This window comes from Rhinoderma darwinii, chromosome 5, assembly GCF_050947455.1.
Source record: "Rhinoderma darwinii isolate aRhiDar2 chromosome 5, aRhiDar2.hap1, whole genome shotgun sequence".
NCBI classification, from domain to species: Eukaryota; Metazoa; Chordata; class Amphibia; order Anura; family Rhinodermatidae; genus Rhinoderma; species Rhinoderma darwinii.
In genome coordinates, this window is record NC_134691.1 from 122,135,404 (window position 1) to 122,162,303 (window position 26,900).

The 26,900-nt window shown below is 39.0% G+C and overlaps 1 protein-coding gene across 1 annotated transcript in view; it reads right to left on the bottom strand.

Moving 5' to 3' along the window:
• LOC142652705 (cadherin-19-like) overlaps positions 1 to 26,900 on the bottom strand; it is a 179,574-nt gene that overhangs the window by 14,750 nt on the left and 137,924 nt on the right. Inside the window, exons 6-10 of the mRNA XM_075828377.1 lie at positions 26,142 to 26,329; positions 24,623 to 24,858; positions 23,680 to 23,810; positions 22,324 to 22,445; positions 9,012 to 9,129 (exon numbers count right to left, since the gene is read on the bottom strand). Coding sequence (XP_075684492.1) covers positions 9,012 to 9,129; positions 22,324 to 22,445; positions 23,680 to 23,810; positions 24,623 to 24,858; positions 26,142 to 26,329 — 795 coding nt within the window. The remainder of the gene's footprint in view (positions 1 to 9,011; positions 9,130 to 22,323; positions 22,446 to 23,679; positions 23,811 to 24,622; positions 24,859 to 26,141; positions 26,330 to 26,900) is intronic.

The window sequence follows — 26,900 nt, forward strand, 5'->3', positions numbered from 1 at the left end:
TCAGCGTCATACACTTTTCTTTACAACGCCCACTTGGTCAAAAGTAAAAAAAAACAAAGTTGGGCATTTAGAACAAATTCGCATAAAACTAAAAATCTGCATTATTCGGTCAAAAATAAAAGGTTTTTTTTGTCTTTTTTAAAAACTGTTGTAATCTACATTACAGCACCTATCAGATTAGGTAGGAGATAAGGCACATATAAACTGGTGACAGAGCCTCTTTAACTGAAGTCCGAGGTTTTACACTTGATTTTATCCTTTAAGCGAGTCTTACAGCAGCTCCTTTTTCTTCTACGTCTTCCACTTTAGATTAAATGTCAAGAGCATATGGTAGGTTTTTGATATTTTTCTATATTTTAAATCAAGCATATACTCTAGTTATATACATATATATGTTAAGTGAAAAACTGATGTCTTATTCAATTAGTTCATTAGACATTAAACAAAATAGTGAGCAAGGAAATCTTTTTTCTTGCTTCCATTAATTTTTATGTAAGGAAATCTAATATTTTCTTCAGGATTTTTACTTTTATGTAGTGTGCACATTTTTTATTTCCTATAAGGAAGTTATAATTGTCTCTAAAAATTTAAAGTACATAAGTCAGTGGATTTACATGGGACACATCAAACAGCATTAGTAGAGTTTAGATATGTGATTCTAGAATATCCACATACATATCCTTTTTTACTGATCTATCTGTCCGTCTGTCTGTCTATTTATCTATCTGATATCTATCTAATATCTGATGTTCAAATGGATTGAAAACCCCAGTTATTCTGATGATAACCAGCACAGTAATAATTAACAGGGTGCAGAGTATATTAGATATCTGAAAAAAGCGGCAATAAGCCACAGTGTGCTCACCAAATGTGTTTTCTGATATCAGTAGTTCCTCACTGGAGTGCAACAAAGAGGGGGCTTGCAGGCTGGCAATAAAATTCCATGGAAGAGAAAACTAAAACACAATTCTTCGGCACATCCATAAAAATTATATATAAAGCTTTACTCATACATTAGGTTAAAATCCAGGGAGAGCAAAGGCTAGGGGTACAAATGCTTAGCATTTGTATGCCTGGCCTGTGCACTCCCTGGATTTTCACCAAATGCGCGAATAAATATTTATATATAATTTTTATGAATGTGCCGAAGAATTGTGTTTTTCGTTTTCTCTTATATTGGATATCACTTATGCAGATTGAATTTATAAACAGCTTATATATAAAATATTTAGAGTGTAAATCTAATTTTGAAAAACATTTTTAGGTTTAAAATGCCACACTGATTTATTTTATTACACAGTGAAACCTCTCCAAAAGATTACCTCTTTGAGAAGACAACCCCACTAGAAGATAACTTTTTACTATAATTTTGGGTGGCCGTCTCAAAGAGGATTTACTATATATCTTTATATGGGCTAAGTCTCCATATTTCTAGTTTTGAGATTAAACTCACCTTTCTTTCTCTTCACACATTCATACGGATAAAATCCAGGGACATAACAGCATTGGACTTACAGTCCTGGCCAATAGTTTTGAGACTGACACAAATTTTGGTTTTCATAAAGTTTGCTGCTTCAGCTTTTATAGTGGCAATCTGCATTAACTCTAGATAGTTATGAAGAGTCATCAGATATATTTCAATTAATTGCAAAGACATTCCTTGCCACGAAAATTAACTTTATCACAAAAACCCAATTTCCACTGCATTTCAGTCCTGCCACAAAATGACCTGCTAACATAATTTCAAGGATCTCATTAGCTCAGGAGAAAGTGTTAACAAGGACAAGGCAGTTGATATTACTCTGTCATGCTGATTGAATTATAAAAAGCAAATTGGTTGCTTTAAAAGGGGGATGGTGCTTCAAATAATTGTCTTCTTCTGTTACCCATGGTAACCTCCAAGCAATCACGTGCAGTCATCATTGCTTTGCATCAAAAGGGCTTTATAGGCAAGGAGATTGCTGCTTGTGAGATTGCCCCTAAAAAAACTATTTATTGGATCATCAAGAAGGTGGTTTAATTGCTGTTAAGAAGGCTTCAAGGAGCCCAAGAAAGTCTAGCAAGTGCTAGGACTGTCTGCTAAAGAGGATTCAGCTACGGGATCGGTACACCAGTGCAAAGCTTGCTCAGGAATGGCAGCAGGCAGGTGTCAGTGCCTCTGCATGCAAAGCGAGGTGAAGGCTTTTGAACGCTGGCCTGGTCTCAAGAAGGGCAGCCAAAAAGACACTTCTCTCCTAGAGAAACATCAAGGACAGACTGACATTCTGCAGGAAGTACAGGGATTGGACTACAGAGGACTGGGGTAAAGTTATTTTCTCTGTTGAAGTCTCCTTCAGGCTGTTTGGGGCATCTGGAAGAATGATTGTCTGGAGAAGAAAAGGTGAGCGCTACCATGAGTCCTGTGTCATCCCAGAAATAAAGCATCCTGAGACCATTCATGTGTGGGGTTGCTTTTCATCCACGGGACTGGGTTCACTTGCAATTTTGCCTAAAAACACTTCCATGAATAAAGAATCGTATCTAAACATCCTCCAAGAGCAACTTCTCCCAATGATCCAGGAGCTACTTGGTGATGAGCAATGCTTTTTCCAGCATGATGCAGCACCATGTCACAAGGCAAAAGTGATAACTAAGTGGTTTGGTGAACAAAACATTTAAATTTTGTGTCGATGGCCATAAAACTCCCCGGATCTTAATCCCATTGAATACTCAAAAAGCGGGTGAACAAAAAAAAAACGGAAATTGTGACAAACTCCAATCAATGATTAGGCAAGAAAGAGTTGCCATCAGCATGTCAGGGAAAATTGCAGAAGTCTTGAAAGAGAAGGGTCAACACTTTATATATTGAGTCTGATGTATTTGTCAATAAAAGTTTAAAAATGTATGAAATGCTTATTATTGTACTTCAGTATACCATAGAAACATCTGACTAAAAGATCTAAAAATAATGAGGCAGCAAACTCTGTGAAAACCAAAATATCTGTCAGTTTCAAATTTTTTGGCCAGGAACAACATGCTATGTAACATGATTGAAATAATTTTCCTTTGTGATGCTCCATTCTACTCCAAATACTATTCCCTTTCTGCATCTGTCAAACAACATCACTTGCTGCCTTGCCTTATTGCCTCAAAGACAATAATTCAAATACGTGATTTGGATAGAATGGGGCAGAGTAGCAGTTATTGATAATGGCTCCCAGCCTTGGGCTAAATTGGAAGGATGCAAGCTTGAGTTAAGACCCTTTTACACCAGCCAATAAGCGGCCGGTGCAGCGAGCTCCGATCAACGAGACATCGTTGATCAGCGCTCGCTTGCTCCTGTCACATGGGGCTATGGATGTGGACGAGCGGTCGTTACTCCGATCACTCGTCCCCATCCATTATTATCATGTCAGAAGCGTGTCTCCCTGTTTACACAGGGAGATGTGCTGCCGACAACAATAATATTTCACTTTTTTAAAACGATACGACCAGCAGATGGTCGAGCGTTTGCTCGTTCATCTGCTGATCATTCCCCCATTTACACAGGGCAATTATCGGCAACGAGCGTTATATTAACGCTTGTCTGCATGATAATCGTCCTGTGGAAAACCCCCTTTAGAAGATAGAATGCAGATAAGTAGAAATAAAGTTGGCGAAGCTGGGGTTTATTTGTCTGATTGGTAGGTACTTTTGTGGCTTATATGGCTATAAAAGATTAAATTTGGCTGATACAGCTGTGACTAGGAGTTTCTTAAGTTTTTTTTTAAGCAAGAATTAATTAATATACAGTATATTCCTCAACATTGAAATTGGAACCCAAAAAGGGCAAGCCATAAGGTTATGCAAATCGAGGAAGTAGTAGGTGTCGCTAAGATCTGTAAATGATCCAATTTTCAAGCACCTAACTCCAATCTGTGACATGTGGGAGGGGCATAAAAGCCAAATCTAAAGCAACATTTTTTAGCCACAGGAAACCCCAAAAATTGGATCAAGTAGTGTGGGATTATTGTGCGATGCTTTGATGTGACAGTTATCTTCACTTGTCGAAAACTGAAAGGGACAGAATCCTTGAACTGAGAGACCTTGCTTTATCACTCCCGCAGATAAGCTGAGATGTCAGCACTGTTTAACATTGCGTGTCCCGGAGGTTGGGAGAAAAACAATGAACAGGAATAAATGCAATAGGTGTGCTGAGGCAAACCTCTGCATGGACGGATCGTCTGATTTGAAGAATGGCTCGTACTGATCTATTCTGTACTGCAAGTGAAATTGGATGTCACATTCCAAGCCTAGGGCAGCAACCAGAGTTGACACAAAACATTAGAAGGTGTCTGCACGACATTTGGGCTATGAGCCAGACGTCCAGCTACAGGTGTTCCAATATTTTTATATATGTCAGTGGTTACCTAGAGTTAAAAAGTTGCTTTAACTTTCAGGCAGCAATCTCCATTTCATCATTCATTTTCAGACACCCTGAGATTAAATTTAAAACCTGCTGCTAGTTTCTGACTTTTATTATGTAGATGTGTCTCTCATGCTGGATGTGAGTTATGTGAGTCCAGGATGCTGCTGTCTTCACCAGCTCACATGTATTAGCACAGCTTCATTCCTATACTGCTTTCTCTCTACACCAACAGCGCTCATTCCCCCTCTGCTTTATTCTCTGATACTGTCATGGTCTGGAAGTAGATTCGGAGTACAGTGGCTGAAATAATCTGGATGGAGGGTGATTGCAAAAAGACTAGTCAAGTAACAGTTCAGGTTCGGTACACAGATAAGCAACAATAGATTTTAGTGGTAGCCTGAGATGTGATCAGGAAACACTCCAAGTTTTTTCTTACACAGATAGTCGTCAACAGTTTGTAGCATAATGCAGAGTTGTGGTCAGGAAGCAATCCAAGTTTGGTACACAAATAAGCAGCAACAGTTTGACGAGTAAGGCAGAAACGGGGTCAGGAAACATTCCAAGTTTAGTACTCAAATAAGCAGCAACAGTTCGTAGATTAAGGCAGCAATATACTAGACTAGAGGTAGGAAGCTTAATAGTCTGGCAAAGAGGAAGTGCTGGTGCCAGACTGAGGAAGCCAAACGGGTGAAACTAATTAGGTAATAAAATTTGAACTGAGTGTGACAGCATCAATGCAGGGGTCTTTGTCAAGCAAATGCTTGCAACCCTCTGTTTCTCAATAAGGTAATAAAGGCAAGGAATTGGAAGAGTCAAGAATCACGAGAATCTAGGCAAAAGATTTAGTAATGGAGTTGTCCAGCATCATCAGTAGCTTAATGAGAAGACTACTGCCTGGGACACAGGAGTTTCGAGGTTCAGATATTGACCGCTTGTGTGATCTGCTCTACCTGAAAACTTGAATGCTTGCCTCCTCTCTCCACTTTGATCTTCCCTGGACAACCTTCTCCCCATGGAGAGGGGGAGAGCAGATAAGTCAGCATCAATGGTAGCAGTGTTCTGTCTAGTTTATAGGAAATTTGGCAGGACATCTGCTAGGTAAAAGAGTTGTACAAACTATAATGCAGATAAATAGTAGCATATTTTTACTGCAGACTATTTAGAAATTTGAGTGCAAAGGTGTCTATTTCCTTTGAGACCTTCCCTTGCAAGGACCTATCTCATACATTGTCACAGGCAGACACTTCAGTAGCCAGGGACGTGTCTTTATAGGAAGATTTTTTAGAATGTTGTTTCATTTTGTATTTAGGAAGCAAATAAACAATAAAAAAAGATTTCAGTGCAAAGGTTTGAAAAGCATTTAACCCTTTTAACTAGAATCTTAGCTTTAAAACAAGACTTAGATCGCAGGTCTAGTTGTGATCTACATGTGTTGGAGCAAGTTGAAGTAAGAGCTACATATATTTGCATTTCTCGATTCACTCCGTGTGAAATAGGGAAGAGGGAGACAGAGGAGTATGTGCAGGTAGCGTGCAGGAAGAAGAGGAAAAGCTGTGATCCTCATTCTGTCCCTGTATGTTTTTTAGATGACTTCAGGGGGAGGGGTAACATTAATTTTTGTTCATGTTATCCCTAGCTTATCAATCAGAAAGCATACTGAATACCTAATTTCAGAAAAAAGTGAGAAGATAAGCAGTTGCTCAGCTAACCACCTATCTTCGACAAATTAGGCTGTTTATTGACTTCACAACCCGTATGTTTACCATCATCCTATATAACCTATATAATCCCCAAATTAATTTCCATGCAAAATATTGCATGGCGCACTCCTGCGGTTTTGGCATTTCTTTATATGCACCTGTGAACGTAGACATGTGTGGTATGTATTAACTCCTCACATTACAGTTTTTTGCAGAGTACATTTTGTTTGCATACGTGGTCTGTTGAGTATGGTATTAGCCACAAAGTTACATTTTCATGCAAATTTTGTTATAATGACTGTTGCAAAGTTGCTTGAAGGTGGTTGTGTGTATAAATTATTAAGTTGTATTTTTATTCATGGCATGCTATGTGCTCTAAAAAAAATATTTTGGTAGCATAGTATCTGTTTGCCATGTGCAGTTTATATTTTTAACAGATTGTAAATGAAGGCCAAATATTGCATGGCCTCTGCTTCAGCATTTTTGAGAGCGCAAGCTCTTGGTAATGTAGATGTTTGTGGTATACATGAACTTTTTAAACCTTAATCTCTTATTTTTACATTGTTTTTGTGTGTAAACCTTTGCGTGCATATGATTTCTTTTAGACACAAATATGTTTTAATGCAGTTTTTTACAAAAATGATTCCTCTTTGTCACAAATTTATGTAAAGGTGAACTTGGCTGTCAACAGCACATCAAGACAACTGAAAACGTTGGCTGTCTGCTTTCAATAAATATACAGGGTTTGGTGGTGCACTCACTTCTTAAGGCGTATAATCTCTGTATTTTATAGGTTGTTGCTTTCTTTACATTTCCAGTTTATTGTAGTCTCTTAGGTTTTGGTGATTTTATGAAGATATGTGCATGTAGACATAGGCATAAGTGGTGTGTTTTAACTCTGCACATATTCAAAGTTTATTTCTAGGATATATGGTGCATCTTTTTTTTTAATGAAAAATGACACTTTGACACAAAATTGCATGGTAGTGCTTGTATGTATAAAGTGCTGAGTAGCATTTTGACATTGTGCCAGATGTCTACTTTCAGAAAATATGGAAGTGAAGTAAAAATGGAAAGGCAGTTTTATAGCAATTTGCAATATACAGTACAATTTTTTTTTAACAATGTTGAAAGAAACAGAAAACAACCTGAAGAAAACAGAGAAAAAAAAGGGAGAGGGGCAGGGAAGGAGGGAGAGAGTGGGGAAGGATGGAAAGGGAGAGGGTACCTGGCAATTATCTGACATCAGATGGAGACACCCACTTCAGCCTGAGGGACATACACCATTGGACAACCAAAACCTAAAAAATGGAGTCAATACACAGCTTTAGCTAATAAAAGTTAATCTTTATTTGTACAAAACATAAAACATGAAATATTTATCACACATTAAAATCAAGGATGACTGCCTCAGTGTGGAAAAATTTGGAAGCCAGACAGGTATGAATCACAGTGTATGAATGTAGGAGTATTATACTCCAGAGGATAACAAAGAAGGGACTGAAGAGTCAATTTCAATTAATATACACAGTCCTAGATCATAGTAGATGGTTGTAAACATAAGGGATAGGGCAGGAATGCCTAGCCCATCCACAAACTAGTGTGGAGAAAGGTGTATAAATAACATGTAAGGATCTTACCCATGATATGTTATCCTGCTGTCTGGCGTCACACCCGACGCGCGTTTCGGCGGAAAAGCCTTCGTCCCTTCTTTGTTATCCTCTGGAGTATAATACTCCTACATTCATACACTGTGATTCATACCTGTCTGGCTTCCAAATTTTTCCACACTGTGGCAGTCATCCTTGATTTTAATGTGTGATAAATATTTCATGTTTTATGTTTTGTACAAATAAAGATTAACTTTTATTAGCTAAAGCTGTGTATTGACTCCATTTTTTAGGTTTTTGTTCTAGATATTTCAGGAGTCATAGCTACCTGTTATCTATAGTCATAGGCACTACTGTACGCCCCTCTTTTCCTCGTTTATACGACATCACTTATGGATATAACTTAAGGGGAATTCAGGTTGTCCTCCATATTGGTTGTGTACCATTGGACAACCAGTTATCCATATCTAGGAAGGATCAAAATTGGGACAAGGGCGACCATACAGCACAAAATGTGGCATACGTGTTATCGTCATTGGCTTTAATCTCCTTCATACGCATCAGGGAGTTCAATGCTTCCACCCACTGCCACCTGGATGGAGGAGTAGTAGATTTCCACAATCTAGGGATGATCTGGTGCACAGTCAGGATAAACCGACTTACAAGTCCCCTCTTAATTTGAGGAATAAAGCCAGGAAGTCTATGTGTATATTTTATGTGTGAATATTGTCCTGGCTACCAGAGGTGCAACATATCTAAAAACCTCTGGCAGTGAAAGGGTTAAGGCACTCAAGTGCTATCATCTATTCGTTTTATAGATCCATCGTCTGCGACACTCAATGTTAATGACTAGAGATTCATATTTTGGCCTTCATTGTCATAAATGAGAGAAATGTAGTCCCATAAAAGAAAATAAACTGGACTACAAATGAGAAACTGGCAACTATTCACTATAAAACGATCCCTGAATTACCAACTTCCCAATATTGAATTATTGAAATGGCCACAATATCAAATTTAAAAAATCAAAATGACCCAAAGGTTTATAGGGGAGCTCCACCTCATGCTATAATAAAAACATGAGAAATTATCTATATAATTTCCCCAACTGTTTAGTCAATTCTGTGGATTCTGCTCCCTGATATCCCCATGCTTTAGTTTGTAACAATCTTATTAACTGTTTGTAGGCCTCAGATCACAGTAAATGGCTTGAATTTTCAACGAACTTTTGAACTGAGAAAATAAGTTTTATAGGACATTTGTGCATTAAAAAAAACAGCAGTTACATATTCAGTAGTAGGTGAATAAAATTACCTCCATTGTCTGTAATAGTAAAATTTGCATTGCTTAATTCCTCAGGAGGTTGACTGAAGGAAAATGAATGGCTGAGTTTAGGTTCATCCTTATCTACTGCAGTAACGGTGTGTACATGCTAAAGAAAAATAATATGTTAGTACCATTTGCATTGATTGGAAAAAACTGAACACAATGCATGTAATTAGGGAAGTGCCAAAACCCCAACACATTCAAAGAAGTAATTAAAATGAGTTAATCGAAAATATAGATTTACCAGGTAAAGTAGAATGAATGCTGCAATTATACAATACTTTTTGACAATGTGAAATGTACTAAAATAATTTTCAATCTCTGAAAAAAAATGCATTGAATCATTAAATTGACGGTATATGATTATAGTACTGTGTTTGCAAACTAATGCTTAAAAATCATTTGAGTGCTTTTAGCAAATTGATCAGGAACCTGTACAATTGTCTTTTCAATAAAAAAAGATTCAAATTGATGCTTGTTTTACCAATAGAACACAGATATTGTTTATGTAACCTTGTTTATATGGATTTGCCTTTTTTTTTTTTTTTTTTACATTTTTTAATATGCATTAGCATTAAATGTTATATACATGATAGCAATTAAAATAGCAAAGATGCTTTAAAAACAACAGAGCAAATGGAGCATTTATAGGTGTATAAGGCAGAACATGATATGTTTTCCAGATTTGCAAATGATCTTCCCAATTTATATAAGTGCTTACAATTACACTCAATTGCACACTGATGGAGTGGGGAAGGGTTCTGACGGAAAAGGCCAGCATTTAATGCTACATTATCCCTGCAGCTGGCCGTGGCAATAACATCTGATTGCAGAGGGGTAGAGAAGCCGGCCATGCTGTTTACTTTTAAAAAGTGGTTATCTTCATGAGACAACCCTATTGACTGCTTTGCTAACTTGTTACAGAATGCTGCTAAGTATGAATTGTGCTACTGAAAACCTAAGGCACAGACACATTTCTAACAGATGAGCAATGGCTTTCGGTTGATTAAATAATTATCTCAGATTTTCAGTGTGGCTTAACCGGTTGCAGACTAATAACAAGTATGCTCATCATGAGCATCAGGACGCCGCCGCATAAGGAGGAGCAGGTGTGCCCCTGCAACCAGAAGCGAGGCAACGGCTCTAATACACAGTCACAGTCCCGCTCTAATGGCGGACATAAGAGAAACCCCTAATCTCCACCCCCTTGAATGCCGTAAGTAAAACACTGATCACAGTATTCAAAGAGAAAAAGTGAGAGGGGGACCCACTTGACTGCGTCACAGAAATTCCTTTTATGAGGCAGAAAGTCCAGGGTTCATCGAAGGACCCCAGGGCTGTCTGACCCTATTTCCTTTTATTATGGCATAATGAGGTGTGTCCTGGATATATGCCAGTATACTATAGTAAAAAAATTAATTAAAAAAATGAAATTGTTTCTATATTTTTGCCAAAATAAAAATTAATTAAACGTATCATGTGTGTACCAAAAATTGGCATCTACGTAAAGCACAACTAGTCCAGCAAAAAAACAAATGCCTCATACAACTACTTTGAATAAAAAATAAAAACTTTTGATCCCTGGGATGCAAGGAGGAAAAATAAAAAAAAATTTTCTGGTCCTCAATGCCAAAATTGGCTTGGTTCTTAAGGGGTTAAAACATTTTGCATATATAATCTATATATTCATATACTCAAGTTTTATCAAGTCAAAATGTTGGCAAATTTAAAAAAACAACATTTACTATACCATTCTCCCATAAAAGCTAATTATTTTGTACATGACAGCTTCATCTAAATGCTGATTGAATAGTTTCAGTGCGTTTGACAATCATAGTTAGTTTGACCCAATACAGTGTCTTTCTAAATCTAACATTAGAAACAAAAAATGATTTGCCCTCAAGCTTAATTAAATAATTTCGCTCATGTATAAAAAAAAGACATTGTTTGAACTGTTCGAATTTGAGTCCTGTAGTCAAATGTTGTTTTTATATTTGATAAGAGATGATGAACCTGCTTATTCAATATTGTACATTACTAATAACACTGATTGTGCCTATTTACCTTCTATAGAATTTGGATGTGACTTGTATATATATATGCTAGTATCTAGAGCAGTGGTCTGCAAAATGGGATTCTCTAGCTGTTGCAACAAGCATGCAATGCGAGTCTGTAGCTTTTGTGGCATACAGTCACAGAGTGGCTAGAATTAAGAATGCTATCTCAATAAAATCTAAAGTTAAATCTCTGTCCAATCTAGCTCCACCATACACTTTTTGAATCATCTCCAGATTCAAAACCCACCCTCTGATATAAACATGACCTTCTCCTCTAATCACCTCTCCATGCCTTTGTCTAGAGGACTTCTCCTGTGACACTTCTAAAATTTCCTTCCATAGGCCTATCAACACTCTCCTACTTTAAAGGAAACAAAGTAAAAACTATATATTTCCCCATTTCTATACCTAAAGAGGTACACACTTTCACCCATCCTTAATATAAGTTAACATCCTCTATGACCTGTCTTTATCCCTCAATCACTCTAGAGACGAAGAAAAAAAAAAGAAGACAGAAAGAAAGAAGAAGAGGAAGAAGAAGCTATACTGAATATAATCCCCAACAAAGGGCTGTGTGCTTATTTCCAGAACTGAGTCTGAGGCCATAAACACTCAGCAAGTTCTGCTCATTAAGAAGTAGATCAAATTTTGAAATATACTATAAGTATATAAATTGACCGTACAAAAAATCTGATAAAAGCTGTTCCATGTGAAAATCCCCTCAAAGACAAGGTGGTCCCCCCCTCATCTCGATCAGGAGTCTCAGGCCCGCGGCCCCTGAGGCTGTCATCTGAGGCCTGCGGGACACAGAGCCGCTAGTATTCCCTGACATCACTGACCATATATGGACACGTGATGTCTGGGGCTTCCCCAGAGCAGAGTCCCGGGCAGAGCGCTAGCATAGGCTCTGTTCCGGGACTCTGTGGAATATCCTGACATCGCTGTGCACATATGGACAGCGATGTCTAGGGCTTCCCCATATATGAACAGTGATGTCAGGAACAGAGCTGGAATCCCAGGCATAGTGCTAGAAGCGGCTCTGCTCCGGGACTCCAGCTCTGGGCAAGCCCCTGACATCACTGTCCATATATGGAAACTGATGTCAGTGGCTTCCCCATAGTTCCGGAGCAGAGCCTATACTAGTGCTCCGCCCTGGGACACCGGCTCTGGGGTTGCCCTTGACATCACATTCCGTTCCAGGAGGATCCCCTGACGTCACTGTGTATGGACAGTGAGGTCAGGGGCTCTTGCAGCAGAGGAATACCTAGCCAAAGCCTCGGCAATGCTCTAGCTGGGGATTTCACTCCTAGAGGGAGCCCCAATGGAGCTATCTACTTGGGGTGTGTGTGGCACTATCTACAAGGGGTGTGTATGGCATTATCTACAGAGGGCACTGTGGCAGCATCTGCTGAGGGCACTGGTAGCATCTACAGAGGGCACTGTGGCATTATCTACATAGGGCACTGTGGCATTATCTACAGAGGGCACTGTGGCGTTATCTACAGAGGGCACTGTGGCGTTATCTACAGAGGGCACAGTGGAATTATCTATAGAGGGCTCTGTGGCCCTATCTTGAAAGGGGCTGCCCAATCTTGACATTTGTGCGTCTGCCAAACGCTGCCAACTGAGCCGCCGGACTGCATTTAGCGACACTTAAACTGGAAAACTGGATTGTTGAAAAAAGCATCTGGAGAAATTTCGCAAATTTCCGTTAAGTTTAAACCTAGCGCTATTATTATAGTAATGTAGTATTATTATAGTAATTTAGTATTATTATAGTAATGTATTATTATTATTATTATAGTAATGTAGTATTCTTATAGTAATGTAGTATTCTTATAGTAATGTGGTATTGTTATTATAATGTAGTATTATTATAGTAATATAGTATTGTTATAGTAATGTAGTATTATTATAGTAATGTAGTATTGTTATAGTAATGCAGTATTATTATAGTAATCTAGTATTGTTATAGTAATGTAGTATTATAGTAATGTAGTATTATTATAGTAATGTATTATTGTTATAGTAATGTAGTATTATTATAGTAATGTAGTATTGTTATAGTAATGTAGTATTATTATAGTAATCTAGTATTGTTATAGTAATGTAGTATTATAGTAATGTAGTATTGTTATAGTAATGTAGTATTGTTATAATAATATAGAATTATAATAGTAATGTATTATTATAGTAATGCAGTACTGTTATAGTAATGTAGTAGTATTAAAGTAATGTAGTATTATTATAGTAATGTGGTACTGTTATTATAATGTAGTATTGTTATAGTAATGTAGTATTATTACAGTAATGTAGTATTATTATAGTAATGTAGCATTATTATAGTATTGTAGTATTGTTATAGTAATGTAGTATTAGTATAGTAGTTCAAATAACTAATTGATTAACAATAATATTGTATTGTATCAAATTTGAAGGTAATGCGGCCCGTCAACTTCACATTTATATATATATATATATATATATATATATATATATATATATATATATGTGGCCCACTTACCCACTTAGAGTTTGAGACCCTGGCCTAGAGAAACAAAGGTTTAATCTCTAGAAGAGACAAACCTTCTTTTCATAAAAACTGTGAGTTTGTGTAATAGTCTACCTCAGGAGTTGGTCAGGGCAGGAACAGTAGATGGCTTCAAAAAAGGTTTAGATATGAACATAACGTGCTCTGAAGAGGTGGTAGCGGAGACCCAACTTACGTCTCCATTTAAATGGTCATCAAAATCGATTAAGTACTTGGGTATACTGATTGCACCAGGGGCGGACATACCGCATGTGCAGCCGGTGCAGCTGCACAAGGGCCCCGCGTGGGAAGGGGGCCCGTTCAGTGGCGTAACTACCACAGTAGCAGCCGTAGCAGCTGCTACGGGGCCCGCGGCATGGGGGGGCCCGTGTCGCCCTGACAGGCACATTACATTTTATGTACCAGGCCTGGCGGCACGGGCCCCCTCATGCCTAGTAGCATCACAACACTAGGCATGAGGGGAGGGAGGGGGCGGGGGCCCGGTGATAGCCGCCACACTGCACTACCAATCGGGAGGGAGGGGGCGGGTGCCCGGGCCCGGTGATAGCCGCTACACTGCACTGCCAATCTGGCACAGATGAATAGGACAGGACGGCGATGCTGGTGGTAGGAGGAGCGCTCAGGCAGGGGAGAGGACAGGGGGCGGTGCGACGTAAGACTTCGGGCGGCTGGACAGTACAGTCAGGACTGCCGGAGAACTCATAGGATGAGCGGAGGACAGACACAGGACGAGTGGAGGACGTGCAGACTGCAGAGGACAGGTAGATGAAGTTAAAAAGTTCATGTCAGAAGGGAGAAGTTTTTATGTAGAAAAATCTGCCTCATAATTCCTTCCGGAATTTTGAGGCATATTTTGACCTGCCGGTAGAACACTTCCCGCGTTTTTCATTGCGTTTTTTTGTGGCGTTTTTCGGCCATCGGGCCGTGGGCAGGGAAACGCAGCAAAAAACGCATTTTCTGCCTGCCATTGTTGTCAATGGGAAGTCAGAGACAGAAACGCCCGAAGAAAGGGCATTGCGCTTCTTTTTCCCGCATGCGGTTTTTACTGCTCGCAGGAAAAATTTCATGGATTTCAATGGGAGGCACTTTCTGACGTTTTTCGCGAAAAAAACCTCAGTGTGAACTCCCCCTAACACAGGGGCGTAACTACTGCTATAGCAGCCGTAGCGGCTGCTACGGGGCCGCGGCATGAGGGGGCCCGCGTCACCTGCCGGCACGGGCCCCCACCTTGGCCGGAATCTCCGCTAGCTGCCGCTATGGCTGCTACAGCGCGATGCCACGGAACACTACGGCAGAGCAGGGAGTATCTCCCCGCTCTGCCATTAAACATAAGACATGTATCCCCTATCCACAGGATAGGGGATACGTGTGTGATCGCTGGCATTGATAGGGAGAACGGGGGACCGAAAGTCCCCTGAAGTTCTCCATCACAAACCTCGGACTTCCGGGGTCTGTGTCGGCAGCTCCGTAGAAATGAATGGAGCGCCGGTCACACTTGAGCTGCGCAGACACCGGAAGTCAGAGGTGAGTGATGGAGAACTTCGGGGGACTTTCGGTCCCCCGCTCTCCCTATCAATGCCAGCGATCACACATGTATCCCCTATCCTGTGGATAGGGGATACATGTCTTTTGTCTTTTCACACTGTAGGTCGCATTTTTTTGAGTGATTGGGGGTGTATGGCGTTCCCTACAGGGGGGGGGCTGTATAGCGTTCCCTACAGGGGGGGGCTGTAAGGCGTTCCCTACAGGGGGGGCTGTATAGCGTTCCCTACAGGGGGGGCTGTATAGCGTTCCCTACAGGGGGGTCTGTATGGCGTTCCCTAAAGGGGGGTCTGTATGGCGTTCCCTACAGGGGGGGGCTGTATGACTTTCCCTACAGACCCCCCCTGTAGGGAACGCCATACAGAACCCCTGTAGATAACGCCATACAGACCCCACTGTAGATAACGCCATAAAGTCCCCCCTGTAGATAACGCCATACAGCCCCCCTGTAGATAACGCCATACAGCCCCCTCTGTAGATAGCGCCATACAGTCCCCCCTGTAGATAGCGCCATACAGTCCCCCCTGTAGATAGCGCCATACAGTCCCCCCTGTAGATAGCGCCATACAGTCCCCCCTGTAGATAGCGCCATACAGTCCCCCCTGTAGATAGCGCCATACAGACCCCCCTGTAGATAGCGCCATACAGACCCCTCTGTAGATAGCGCCATACAGTCCCCCCTGTAGATAACGCCATACAGCCCCCTCTGTTGATAGCGCCATACAGTCCCCCCTGTAGATAACGCCATACAGCCCCCTCTGTAGATATCTTGAGATTCAGTCCTGCTTGATAGGTAACAGTGCAGTAAGCTAAGCATGATAAGATCATCTAAATTATTGCATCTCAGTTGCATGAGTGCTTTGTGTTATATTCAATGATTCAATTTAACCTAAGTCTCTAAATGTGGGCAAAGAAAATAAAAAAACTATACTCACCTCCTCCCTCGCCTCCGTTCACCCGCCGCAGCCCCCATCCTCCTGTCTCGGTCTGTGTTACAAGTGTACAAGGCTGCACTGGTGACGCGCTGCCGATGGCACGTGACCGCTGCTGCCAATAACTCCTCATTGGTGTGCTGCTGAGGACAGTAGTTCCACAGCAAATCGCTGTTGAGGGCATTGATTGGCTGCAGCGGTCATGTGCCATCGACCGCGCGTCACCACAGCAGCTTTGTAAACACAGAAAGGGATAGGGGCTGCGGAGGGGGAACGGAGGCGCCGGAGGAGGTGAGTATAGGTTTTTCATTTTCTTTGCCCACATTTAGGGACTTAGTTTAGATAAGAATTTAACCCGGAAAAAAATGTGTTACTTGTGTTCTAAACTGGTAATAAAATGTACAATATAAATCTTCCTTCATAATTTTTATTAGTAAGGTTTATTTTTATATGCATATATATGTTTAGGTAACTTTGTCGGTATTGGGGGGGGGGGCGGGGGGGCCCTGGCACATTATCTGCACAGGGGCCTTTTGCAGTCTGTGTCCGCCACTGGATTGCACCTTCCCCGGACTCCTGGTTTTCAATGAATTATTAGCCTCTGATCTCACAAATAGATAATATACTGACAAATTGGAAATTACCATATATATCCTGGCTAGGCAGATGTAACCTAATAAAAATGTTGATAATTCCCAAGATAACCTACCTGCTACAGACTATGCCTATTTACCTACCACAATACTATTTTCATAGCATCAACTCTAAACTGCTGAGATATGTATGGGGTGGGAAAGGACATAGGCTGGCGCACAAAACCTTGACTAGACCAAAAACATTAGGGGGAATTAATTTCACAGACCTCCAAACCTTCTACCAGGCTACTCAGATGAACAGAATACTAGATTGGTATGGGGTATCTCGCCATAAACTATATGTATCTATAGAAGAGGAGATGAGCTGTAGGCCTTTAACTCAGAAGTTACTGCGGTCAGTATTACCTGGCCTGAAAGACGCACCTGCCAATTTACTCACAAAAGCGGTATTAGCTGTATGGAAAAAATTGTCATTAGAAGAAGACGTTTGTCCCACTCCTACACTCCTGACAACGCTAGGTGATTTATTAGGACTTAAGGAGATGAGCGAAGGGGCTCAAATCTCCCTAGGATCAGAATTGAAATAAGTGGCATTAGGAAATATTGTACACATGGATAAATTCCCTTCATTAGAGTCCATAAGAGCAAAATATCCTCAAATACAAATACATTACCTAGAGTACTTGCAACTGCTCTCGAATTATAATTTTCTTGTTAAACATGGCTTTGTTATTAGACCACTGACATGGTTTGAGTCATTGCTGTCCTCATCAGCACCAATACCGAAATCCCTCTCCTTACTATATAAGAAACTAGTTTCCATAGATGGAAAGAATGTTTTACCTCATATTTTGTCGTGGGAGAAAGAGCTGAAGGTTCAATTCACAAAAGCGGAAATACAACATATTTATAAATCCAGCTGCAGGCCCTCTAGATGCATAAACCTACAAGAGACCTCCTATAAATTAGTCAGCAGATGGTACAAAACTCCGGAACTACTTCATCGTATAGAGCCTACGATATCTCCCCTATGCTGGAGGTGTAACCAACAAGTAGGCACATACACACACATCTGGTGGGAATGTGCATATATCCAACCCTTCTGGAGAGAAGTACAACGCATTCTGACAATCATTTGCCCCACAGCTCAGACCTTATCGCTCACTTATTTACTTCTGAACTTACACCCTGACAACCCCTCAAGACATACTAGGGAGGAACTGTGGCCACAATTAGTGTTGGCAGCAAAGGCTTTGATCCCGCTATGTTGGAGGAAGACAACCCCCCCATCTATAACCCAATGGTTGAACAAAGTAGCTCAAATGTCAAGATTAGAGGAGCTAAGCTATCTGGCCTTAAGAAACTTAGGCAAATACTATAGAATTTGGCAACCTTGGCTGAACTTTTTCAATGACACAAGGGATATATAGATTGCTTAGATGATTGAAGTAACTGGTATCCATAGATCCCTTCTCCTTACAAAGTAGAGATGCCACCTAATGAAGACACTAACAATATTAGGTGATTACAACACCATAAAGAAAATATTAGGAACATCTGATGACAAATTAAGAAGTAAAGGAGAGTATCTTATTCATTACTAAATTGAATTGGTGGAATCTGTCATATTGTTATATTGAAATGTTTTGTTCTCAACAGTGAAATTTATGTATTGCTAATACAAAGTGATTCATCTGCACTGTATTATATAACATGGATGTTAAAAAATTTGGAAAAAACTAATAAACAAAGTTTGACAAAAAAAAAAGGTTTAGTTAAAGCAAAATAATAACAGTACCTTTATAAATGTATAGAATTCTCGTTTGAATTCGCCACTTGGAATCAAGAGGGAAATTTTATCTTTTTAAAACAGATTGGTTCATGCCTTATGTTTTTATTTTTTTACCTACCTGGATCAATGGGGTAAAAGCAAGTAGCAAAATTTACCCGTATCCCTTCCCTTTCTCCCATCCCTTGGTTGGACCTGATAGACATAAATCTTTTTTCAACTGTACTAACTACAGATGTAGCTAAGTTTATCTTGACTCTGATAACTTGCGGCAGCGTGATATCACACAACAAAAGCCATTGAAAAGTTATTAAAAAAGTCAAGTTAAAGTTTTTTGACACTGTGAATTTAATGCATTAAGATTCAAGATAAAGACGACTACATCTGTATGTAATAATAGTTGATGTTTTTCAAATAGATATGCAAATGAATGTATGACTGATATATTGGCAAATCTTTTGGAGAAACTTGCAGAAAGTGCACCTACTGGACAAATACATGCATAAAGAAAAGCTTTAAACAAATGATAGCATAGAAAACAGATTCCCGTAAGTTGTTTGTAAATTTCAATCGCAAAAGTTGACGTTTGACGTTAAGACAAAGATAACAAGATTAGTTTCAGCTTTTAGAAAACTTCAGCAGCTATGTTATTGATTGGATCACAATGTAATTGCCATGAATGGCGTTATTTCAGGACTCATTAAACTGGAAGCTTTGGAAAGAGAATTTTAAAATCAAGATCTTTCCGAGAAATAAACAAGTGAACAAAAATGTGTCTTTTAAAAGTAAGGCCTAATACATTTTAATGTTATTAGATATTCATTTTTAGTTCCATTAATTCATGATGCCGCTGACTTTTATACCGTTATTGTTGTTTTCAATTTCTCTTCGTTTCTTGTTTACGGTACTTGTTTTAATCTAATATAAAAGCATTTTATAAAAAAAAATTCTAACTGAGGATGGAACATACTTTTTAAGATTCTAGAAACAAGTAGAAGGCAAAATATCACAGAAAAATGTCATGTTATCAAGTAGAAATTCCCAATTTTTGGTCAGCATATTACACAGTCTCAAAACAAAAACATCTGTGCACTGACTGCGACGATCGCTCAGTTTGAGTGCACCCTTCTCTATCTCTCTACTCTACCTGTATGATGTAGTAGCCCAGTCTCTCTGTCACTACGGCCTGATACATCCCGGTGATTACCCTGTTTAACAATGTTTGGTAGTTACAGGTGCTGATTTCTTGCGTGTGGTTTATGTGTCTAATCACTGGCAGTAACAGGTCAACCGGTGTATGCTGTTTTCTTGTCTCTGTTAGGAAAAGTAGTACCTATACATTCATTAAAAACATACCAAGTGTCCAGGATTAAAAAAGAAAGATTTCTTTTTGTCTTCTCCCAAAAACAGCTCCATTCTTATCCATGGGATGTATCTGATATTGCAACTCAGTTTCACTCACTTAAATGGGTATTAGCTGCTATTCCAGATGGACAAGAGGGGAGTTGTTTTTAGAAGAGAAAACCCTCTTTAAAAGCTATGTACACTTTTGTTAGTTTTTTTTAATTAAATGAATGTTTTTAGTGTTTTTAAGCAACTTTTTCTTTTACTTTTTAAGATACAGGTTCTGTGTTTCCTGTAAATATAGAAGCTGTATCGCTCTTTCTTAACCTTTCTGTCTCTGACACACTGGATCCAGCTAATATCGACCACATCTAAGTTATGAAGTTAGATGTTTATTAGCTGGATCCTGTGTCAGAGACACAAGGACCCACACTCAGCCGAGCCATCAGTTCAGCTGCACTAATGGAATCAGCTGTATACAGGATACATAAAAGCTGTATCTTAAAAAATTTAAAAAAACTTGTAAAAAGTGCTTGAAAGTTGGTTAAAAACACCAAATACATTAATTTAATGAGAAAAAAAAATTACAAAGGTGTACATAGCCTTCAAGGTGCCCATTGCTATTTAAAGGGACTTTTTGGAATATTAATATTGATGGCCTATCCTTAGAATAGGCTACAAATATATGAATGGGTCTGGCTCCTAGCACCTAGGTTCATTAGCTCAATGACGGCGGTCATGGAGCTCCAGTGAAATGTCCCCTTCATTGTTTATCCAGGCACAGTCTACAAACAATTGTGGCTCTGGCTAAGGATAGGTCATCAATATTAGGGGGGATTTACACGAGCGTGTATTCGGTCCGTGCGGGCCGCGTGGTTTTCACGCGGCACGCATGGACCAATACAAGTCTATGGGGCAGTACAGACAGTCCGTGCTTTTTGCGCAGCGTTTGTCTGCTGCGCAAAAAGCGCGACAGGTTCAATAACTCTGCGTATTTCGCGCATCACGCACCCATTGAAGTCAATGGGTGCGTGAAAACCACGCAGGTTGCACGGAAGCACTTCCGTGCGAACCGATTGAAACAGCGCACCAGCTGTCAAAAGTATGAATGTAAACAGAAAAGCACCACGTGCTTTTCTGTTTCCGAACATCCAAACGGAGTGTCTTTGCGATGAGCGAAGCCGGACAAGCGAACCGAACTTCACCGGGTTGGGCCGAACTCGTTTTGGCCGAACCCGGCAAAAAAATTATCGGTACGCGACGTCAGGAGATAGTCACTGTCCATGGTGCTGAAAGAGTTAAACAGTTTCAGCACCATGGACAGTGACTTCCGATCCCAATATACATGAACCTGTAGAAAAAAAAACGAAGTTCTGACTTACCGATAACTCCCGGCGTCTTCCTCCAGTCTGACCTCCCGGGATGACAATTCAGTCCAAGTGACAGCTCCAGCCAATCACAGGCCAAGCACAGGCTGCAGCGGTCACATGGACTGCCGCGTCATCCAGGGAGGTGGGGCCCGATGTCGAGAGGCGCGTCACCAAGGACGCGTCACCAAGGACGCGTCACCAAGGCAACGGCCGGGAAGTTCTCGGTAAGTACGAACTTTTTCTTTTTTTTCAACAGGTTTTTCGATATTGTGTTCGGCATTCACTGTCGAGGGTGCTGAAAGAGTTAGCTCTTTCAGCACCTTGGACAGTGACGGGCATCGACTAGCCTCATCTCTATGATGGCGGCTGCGTGAAAATCACGCAGCCGCGCATCAGACACGGATGACACACGCAGCTGTCAAATGGTTTTTGCGCGCGCAAAACGCAGCGTTGTTTGCGCGCGCAAAAACGCAACGTCCATCTGTATCTCCCCTTAAAGTCACATAAACTCCTTTTATGTATTGATTAGTATTTGCTTTTAGACTACGTGTAAGCATGCCTTGCTACAATCTACATATACTGTATTGCCTTGTAGGTCATAAAGATATCTAGAATAAATGTGGCTTCTAGACCATATGGCTTCTAGTTTAACAATACAGAATAGATATAAAACTTTTCTTTGTACAAAATATAACCATTGCTATAAATATTTGTTATAAACAAAAGCCCAAAAGTAGACAAGTGTTTCAAATATCTCCAGTCTGTGAAGTATAAAACTATGTTTTCATTGTCTTGTATTCCAAACTCAGTGGTATAGCTGGTAGGTCGGGCTTCCCAACGTCATACAGTGTTGTCTTCACTAGTTGATTATCTTCAGAACACTACTTTGTGATGCCCTGAGGCAAACCAATACAAAGCAATGTTCTTGATGACAGCAATCTCTATGATAAAGAAATCCTACAATACACTGAACCATTACAACTTGTATAATGAATCTCATCATGGCTCCAGTGTTTGAAGCTCTTGTCTAACCAGACTAAATAAAGCACTATAATAATTGTATTACACAATTTAATCGAAGACTAATGAAAAAATGTAAAATAATGTCATATCTGTTACCTGCTGAATTCTTGATTTTTCACAAACATATATATCTGGTACATTTTGAAATTGAGGAGCATTATCGTTAACATCCATAACTCGTATATACACACGTACATTTGATACATAGGCTGGGTTTTCTGAATGTCAAACAGAAATAAAGGAGATATTCATTAAATAAATAAGTATTAGCTAAATAATTTCACTCAAAGCGTTTTTATGTGTTTTGATGACTTTTATAATGGAGTTTTTTTCAACACTTTTTTTTTTTTTAGAGTTCAAAGCGCTGCAGCTAGATGTCAACTAGGAGTCTTTAGTGAAATATATGAGAATGACTATATACATAGCGTTTTGTTTTTTGCCACTTTTTTATGATTTTTGGAGTTAATGGCGTTTTTATCAAAATCTATTTTTTTCTGGTGTTTTTCGCCTTAGACTTTTATATAGAAGTTCAAAAATATCAGGAAAAAACACATTTACAGAACGACACTAAATAAAAACACATATAAAAAAAACACTTGAAACGCATGAAGTTTTTTTCCATGTGTTTTGAAATGCAAAAAAAAGGGTGTGCAAAGGAGGCCTTAAAGAACATGCTATTAATAAAAGACATGCATTTTACAAATGACAATCACTCAATTCTAGGATACATCTGTTATCAATCACATCTAAGTTATGAATTAGATATGATCAATAACAGCTGGATCCAGACCCAGACCCCACACAGGGTCGGTGCAGGAAGAAGAAGGCTCCAGCCACTGTAAAGCGGCCAAGCTGCAGTACTGCAGCTCTGCTGCTATTCAAGTAAACAGGAGCAGAGCTGCAGTAGCCAAGCAGAGCCGCTATACAGTGACCAGAGGCATCTACTTCCAGCACTGACTACTGAATAACATTCGGTGCTCGAAGGCAGCCAGAAGAGCTGATCGATAAGGTGTCTGGTTGTCAAACCCCCACCGATCATACACTGATGACCTATTCTGTGGATAGGTCATCAGTCTAAAAAGAAGCCCCCAACCTGGATTACCCCTTTAATATTTATAGATGTTGAGGTAACTCTAGCAAGTAGAGTTCACTCTTATTATTCCCTATGTTATTATATTATTTTTGTGATATTCAATTTACATTCGGTACTTTGACCCCCCCCCTGCGTGGTGGCTTAATTGAATTTACTAAGAAATCTCTTTTACTCTTCAGATGTACATCTTAATCTCTCTTTGTAATTTTTATTTTTTAACTTAAATAAAAATGAATAATTTAAAAAGATGGAGATAGGTAGCTAGATAGCTAGATAGATAGATAGATAGATAGATAGATAGATAGATAGATAGATAGATAGATAGATAGATAGATAGATAGATTACAAGTATCACTTACTAGCCTCTGTTGCAGTTACTGTTATATTATGCCAAATATCAGCTTCTCTATCCAAAGATTTAATTGTGAAGATAGAACCATTATTTGGATAAATTTCAAATGACCTGGAGTACTTGTGAAGAATGCCATACCTAGAGAAGTTGGAGTAAATGTCCACATCTTAACAAATTGCCACAGGTAAAATGTAAATAAACAGGTAAGTAACTTTACAAACATGTTTCTTTGCTGTTTTTGTGTCAAGTAGAAATTGTTTCATATTATGTTGTCTGCTTATTCACTTTTATGCTTGTTCAAAATTCTGATTTTGTTTCGTCCAGACTGCAGTTTACTTGTGGATAAATAATGTTTCTCTAAGAGTTTAATTTGATTAAATATACATTAAAATAAGTTTGCTATAACTTAATTCAATCTCCACCTGAAGGACTGGTTTGGGATACTTGTCTGAATTTTATTAGATACCAATAATAATCCTAATATAGGTAACCAGCAGTGTTTCTACTCAGTTCCAACAGTAACATATCCAATCGAATCCCTAGTATTTCTACTCTAATAGTAACATTCAAACGGATGTACTGTTGTCTCTACGCGTTTCACCTGCAGTGTAACCCGCAGGTACCTCACGAGACAATTATTGTTATGATAACACACAAAGATTTAGCGCTGGAGTTTTGATGTTATACCCCGTCAGCCACTCTTTCCATTACACTTTTTCTCTGTGTAGTTTCCACTCCTGGTTTTGGCTTACAAATACTGTTGCAAAATACTGACCAATATATTGTGTATATATTTGTTTGTAGATGTGTATTTGTGCATGTATGTATGTATGTATATGTGTATATTTCTTCTGTTTGTGTGCACGTGTTTATTTGTGTCTATATATATATCTAATATCATTATCATCTTAGATATGCTAACATTTTTGCCATTTTACAGATGCTTTCACCTTATCATAGCATCAGTGCTGTCAGGGTCTTTTGCAGTCACAGAACCAACATATGAACCAATTGTGGCATTTTCAGTAATTTTCATGAAGTATTCTTTTTCAAGAAACACCGGAGGTTCATCAACATCAACAACGTAGATTCTTATGGTTGCTGTATCGAACAGTTCAGGCTTATATTTGTTTTCAGCTCTTACTTGAATATTGTATCTTCTACTTCTGCTTTCAAAGTCAACAAGCTAAACATGTTGCAGGTATAAAAAAAAGATGTTCTATCTAAATAAAATATTAAACATTTCAGTAATGTAATATTTAGTTTTGAAGATGTTGTATGAATGTATATTGCCCTTCAACAGTGATGGAGAGATTAAGAAAACTAAGCTTTTATACTTTGAATTACATGATATATCTAGAGTTTAGGATTAAAATGGATCTTAAAAGGGTTTTAAAAAAAAATTGCCATTGTAGGAAATAGGATAAAAAAATAAATACTCAGATGATAAATCCCCCGCCACTCCAGTGCTGATGCTTCAATGGCTCCCACTGGTCTTTGTTTGCTGGTCCTGCAGTGATGACATCACACACATCCACGTGACCGCTGCAGCCAATCACCGGCCTCAGCATCCGCGTGCTGTACATGCAAGCATCATGGTTAAGGCCCGTGATTGTGCTGCAGCGGCCACGCCAATGTAGGGCACATCATCACTGCAGCAAAGTAAACAAAGTCGGTGGATACCACCGGACCATCGCTGCTGAAGCGCAGGAGAATTTAAAACATTCAAATTTAATATTTCTTTTAATTTATCACATTTCCCACTGTCAAGCTAATGTTTTAAACTCCCAAACAACATCTTTAACTTAATTCAAACACAAAAATTAATGTGTAACTAGAGTTAACCCAATATCCTATAGCTTTGCTGGCTTGTAACATAAAAGGGAACTGTGTAAAGTACTTTTGTAATATTTGGCTGTAGAGTTAAAATATCCCTACTGTTAACATTTTAAAAATTTTCTAAAAAAAGAATAACACATCGGCATAAATTAAAATAGGATCTATTTATAACTATACACTGATCCACCCTCTAGCTTGTTAAATGTAATTAGGTTCAGTCTTGTGTACTATAAAAATGAAGTACTTTAGCTTTATAAAGGTTTTTTTGTGCACATTATTTCATAGCTTTGCAGCATAAAGGTTATTTAAAGGGTTGCCAATCAGGACATCTCTTTTCTGAATGACGAAATGTGGGCGATTAGGTGATACAGAAGACAGGAAGTTATCACACATTTTTACACAAATAAATGGCAGCCTTGTACAGAATTCTCCAGAACAAGGGCTGCCCTTTCGGGTAGCTCTCCACTCTGTCTTTTTAGAGGGGGATGCTGAAGAGCCTCCATCTATGACATCCATAATGGGTATGAACTACTAATAGGGTATATGGAAAAGGGTTGCCCTGATGGGATAACACCATTCATTTCTGAAAATCAATCAGTCAATATGGCACAGTACAACAAAATTAATTACCTTGTTTAGTGTAATTATTCCTTCTTGTGTCAAACTATCTGTACTTATATTAAACATATTGTAATCTCCCCTTTCTTCTATTGAATAAGTCATTTCTGCATTTTTTCCAATATCAATGTCATCAGCCAAAACTGCTCCAACAATCTCTCCGACAGTCGCTGATTCTATAATTGACATCTCGTATGACTCTGAAAAATAGAGTGAACTTCCATGAAACATTTGTTTTTAAAGTACATTCGCAATTGATGTGTATTACATTACATTCATTATTGTTATTATTATTTGCTTAGCTAAACATCTGGTAAATATCAGAAGATATATATCTTATGTTTATAGTATTATAAAGTCTGATAAACTAACATTTGTTTCTGGCGTGAGAATTTGAAAATATTCTGAAATATGAAGGCCAAAAGCTGACATTCTATTAGCATTTTATTTTTGGTCTCTACAATGTTGAATTCTTTTTTATGACTTTATAATATCTTATTTATCAGATGATCATGAATATATAGTATCTGGCCAAATGTTTGTGGACACCTGATTAACCTACCTACTTTATACATATATAGGCTTCTGGGAAGCGTGAAACCTGCTATATGTATTCAAATGACTTATTGCCGGTCAGTGAAAAACTGACAGGTATGTATCAGTTGGGTTGGCAATTGGAGGACAAAGGGAACCATAACAGGAAGGGCCTAATAGACTGCCTTTCAGTTTTATACTGGTTTAGTCCCCTTGTGGAAATAAAAAATAATAATA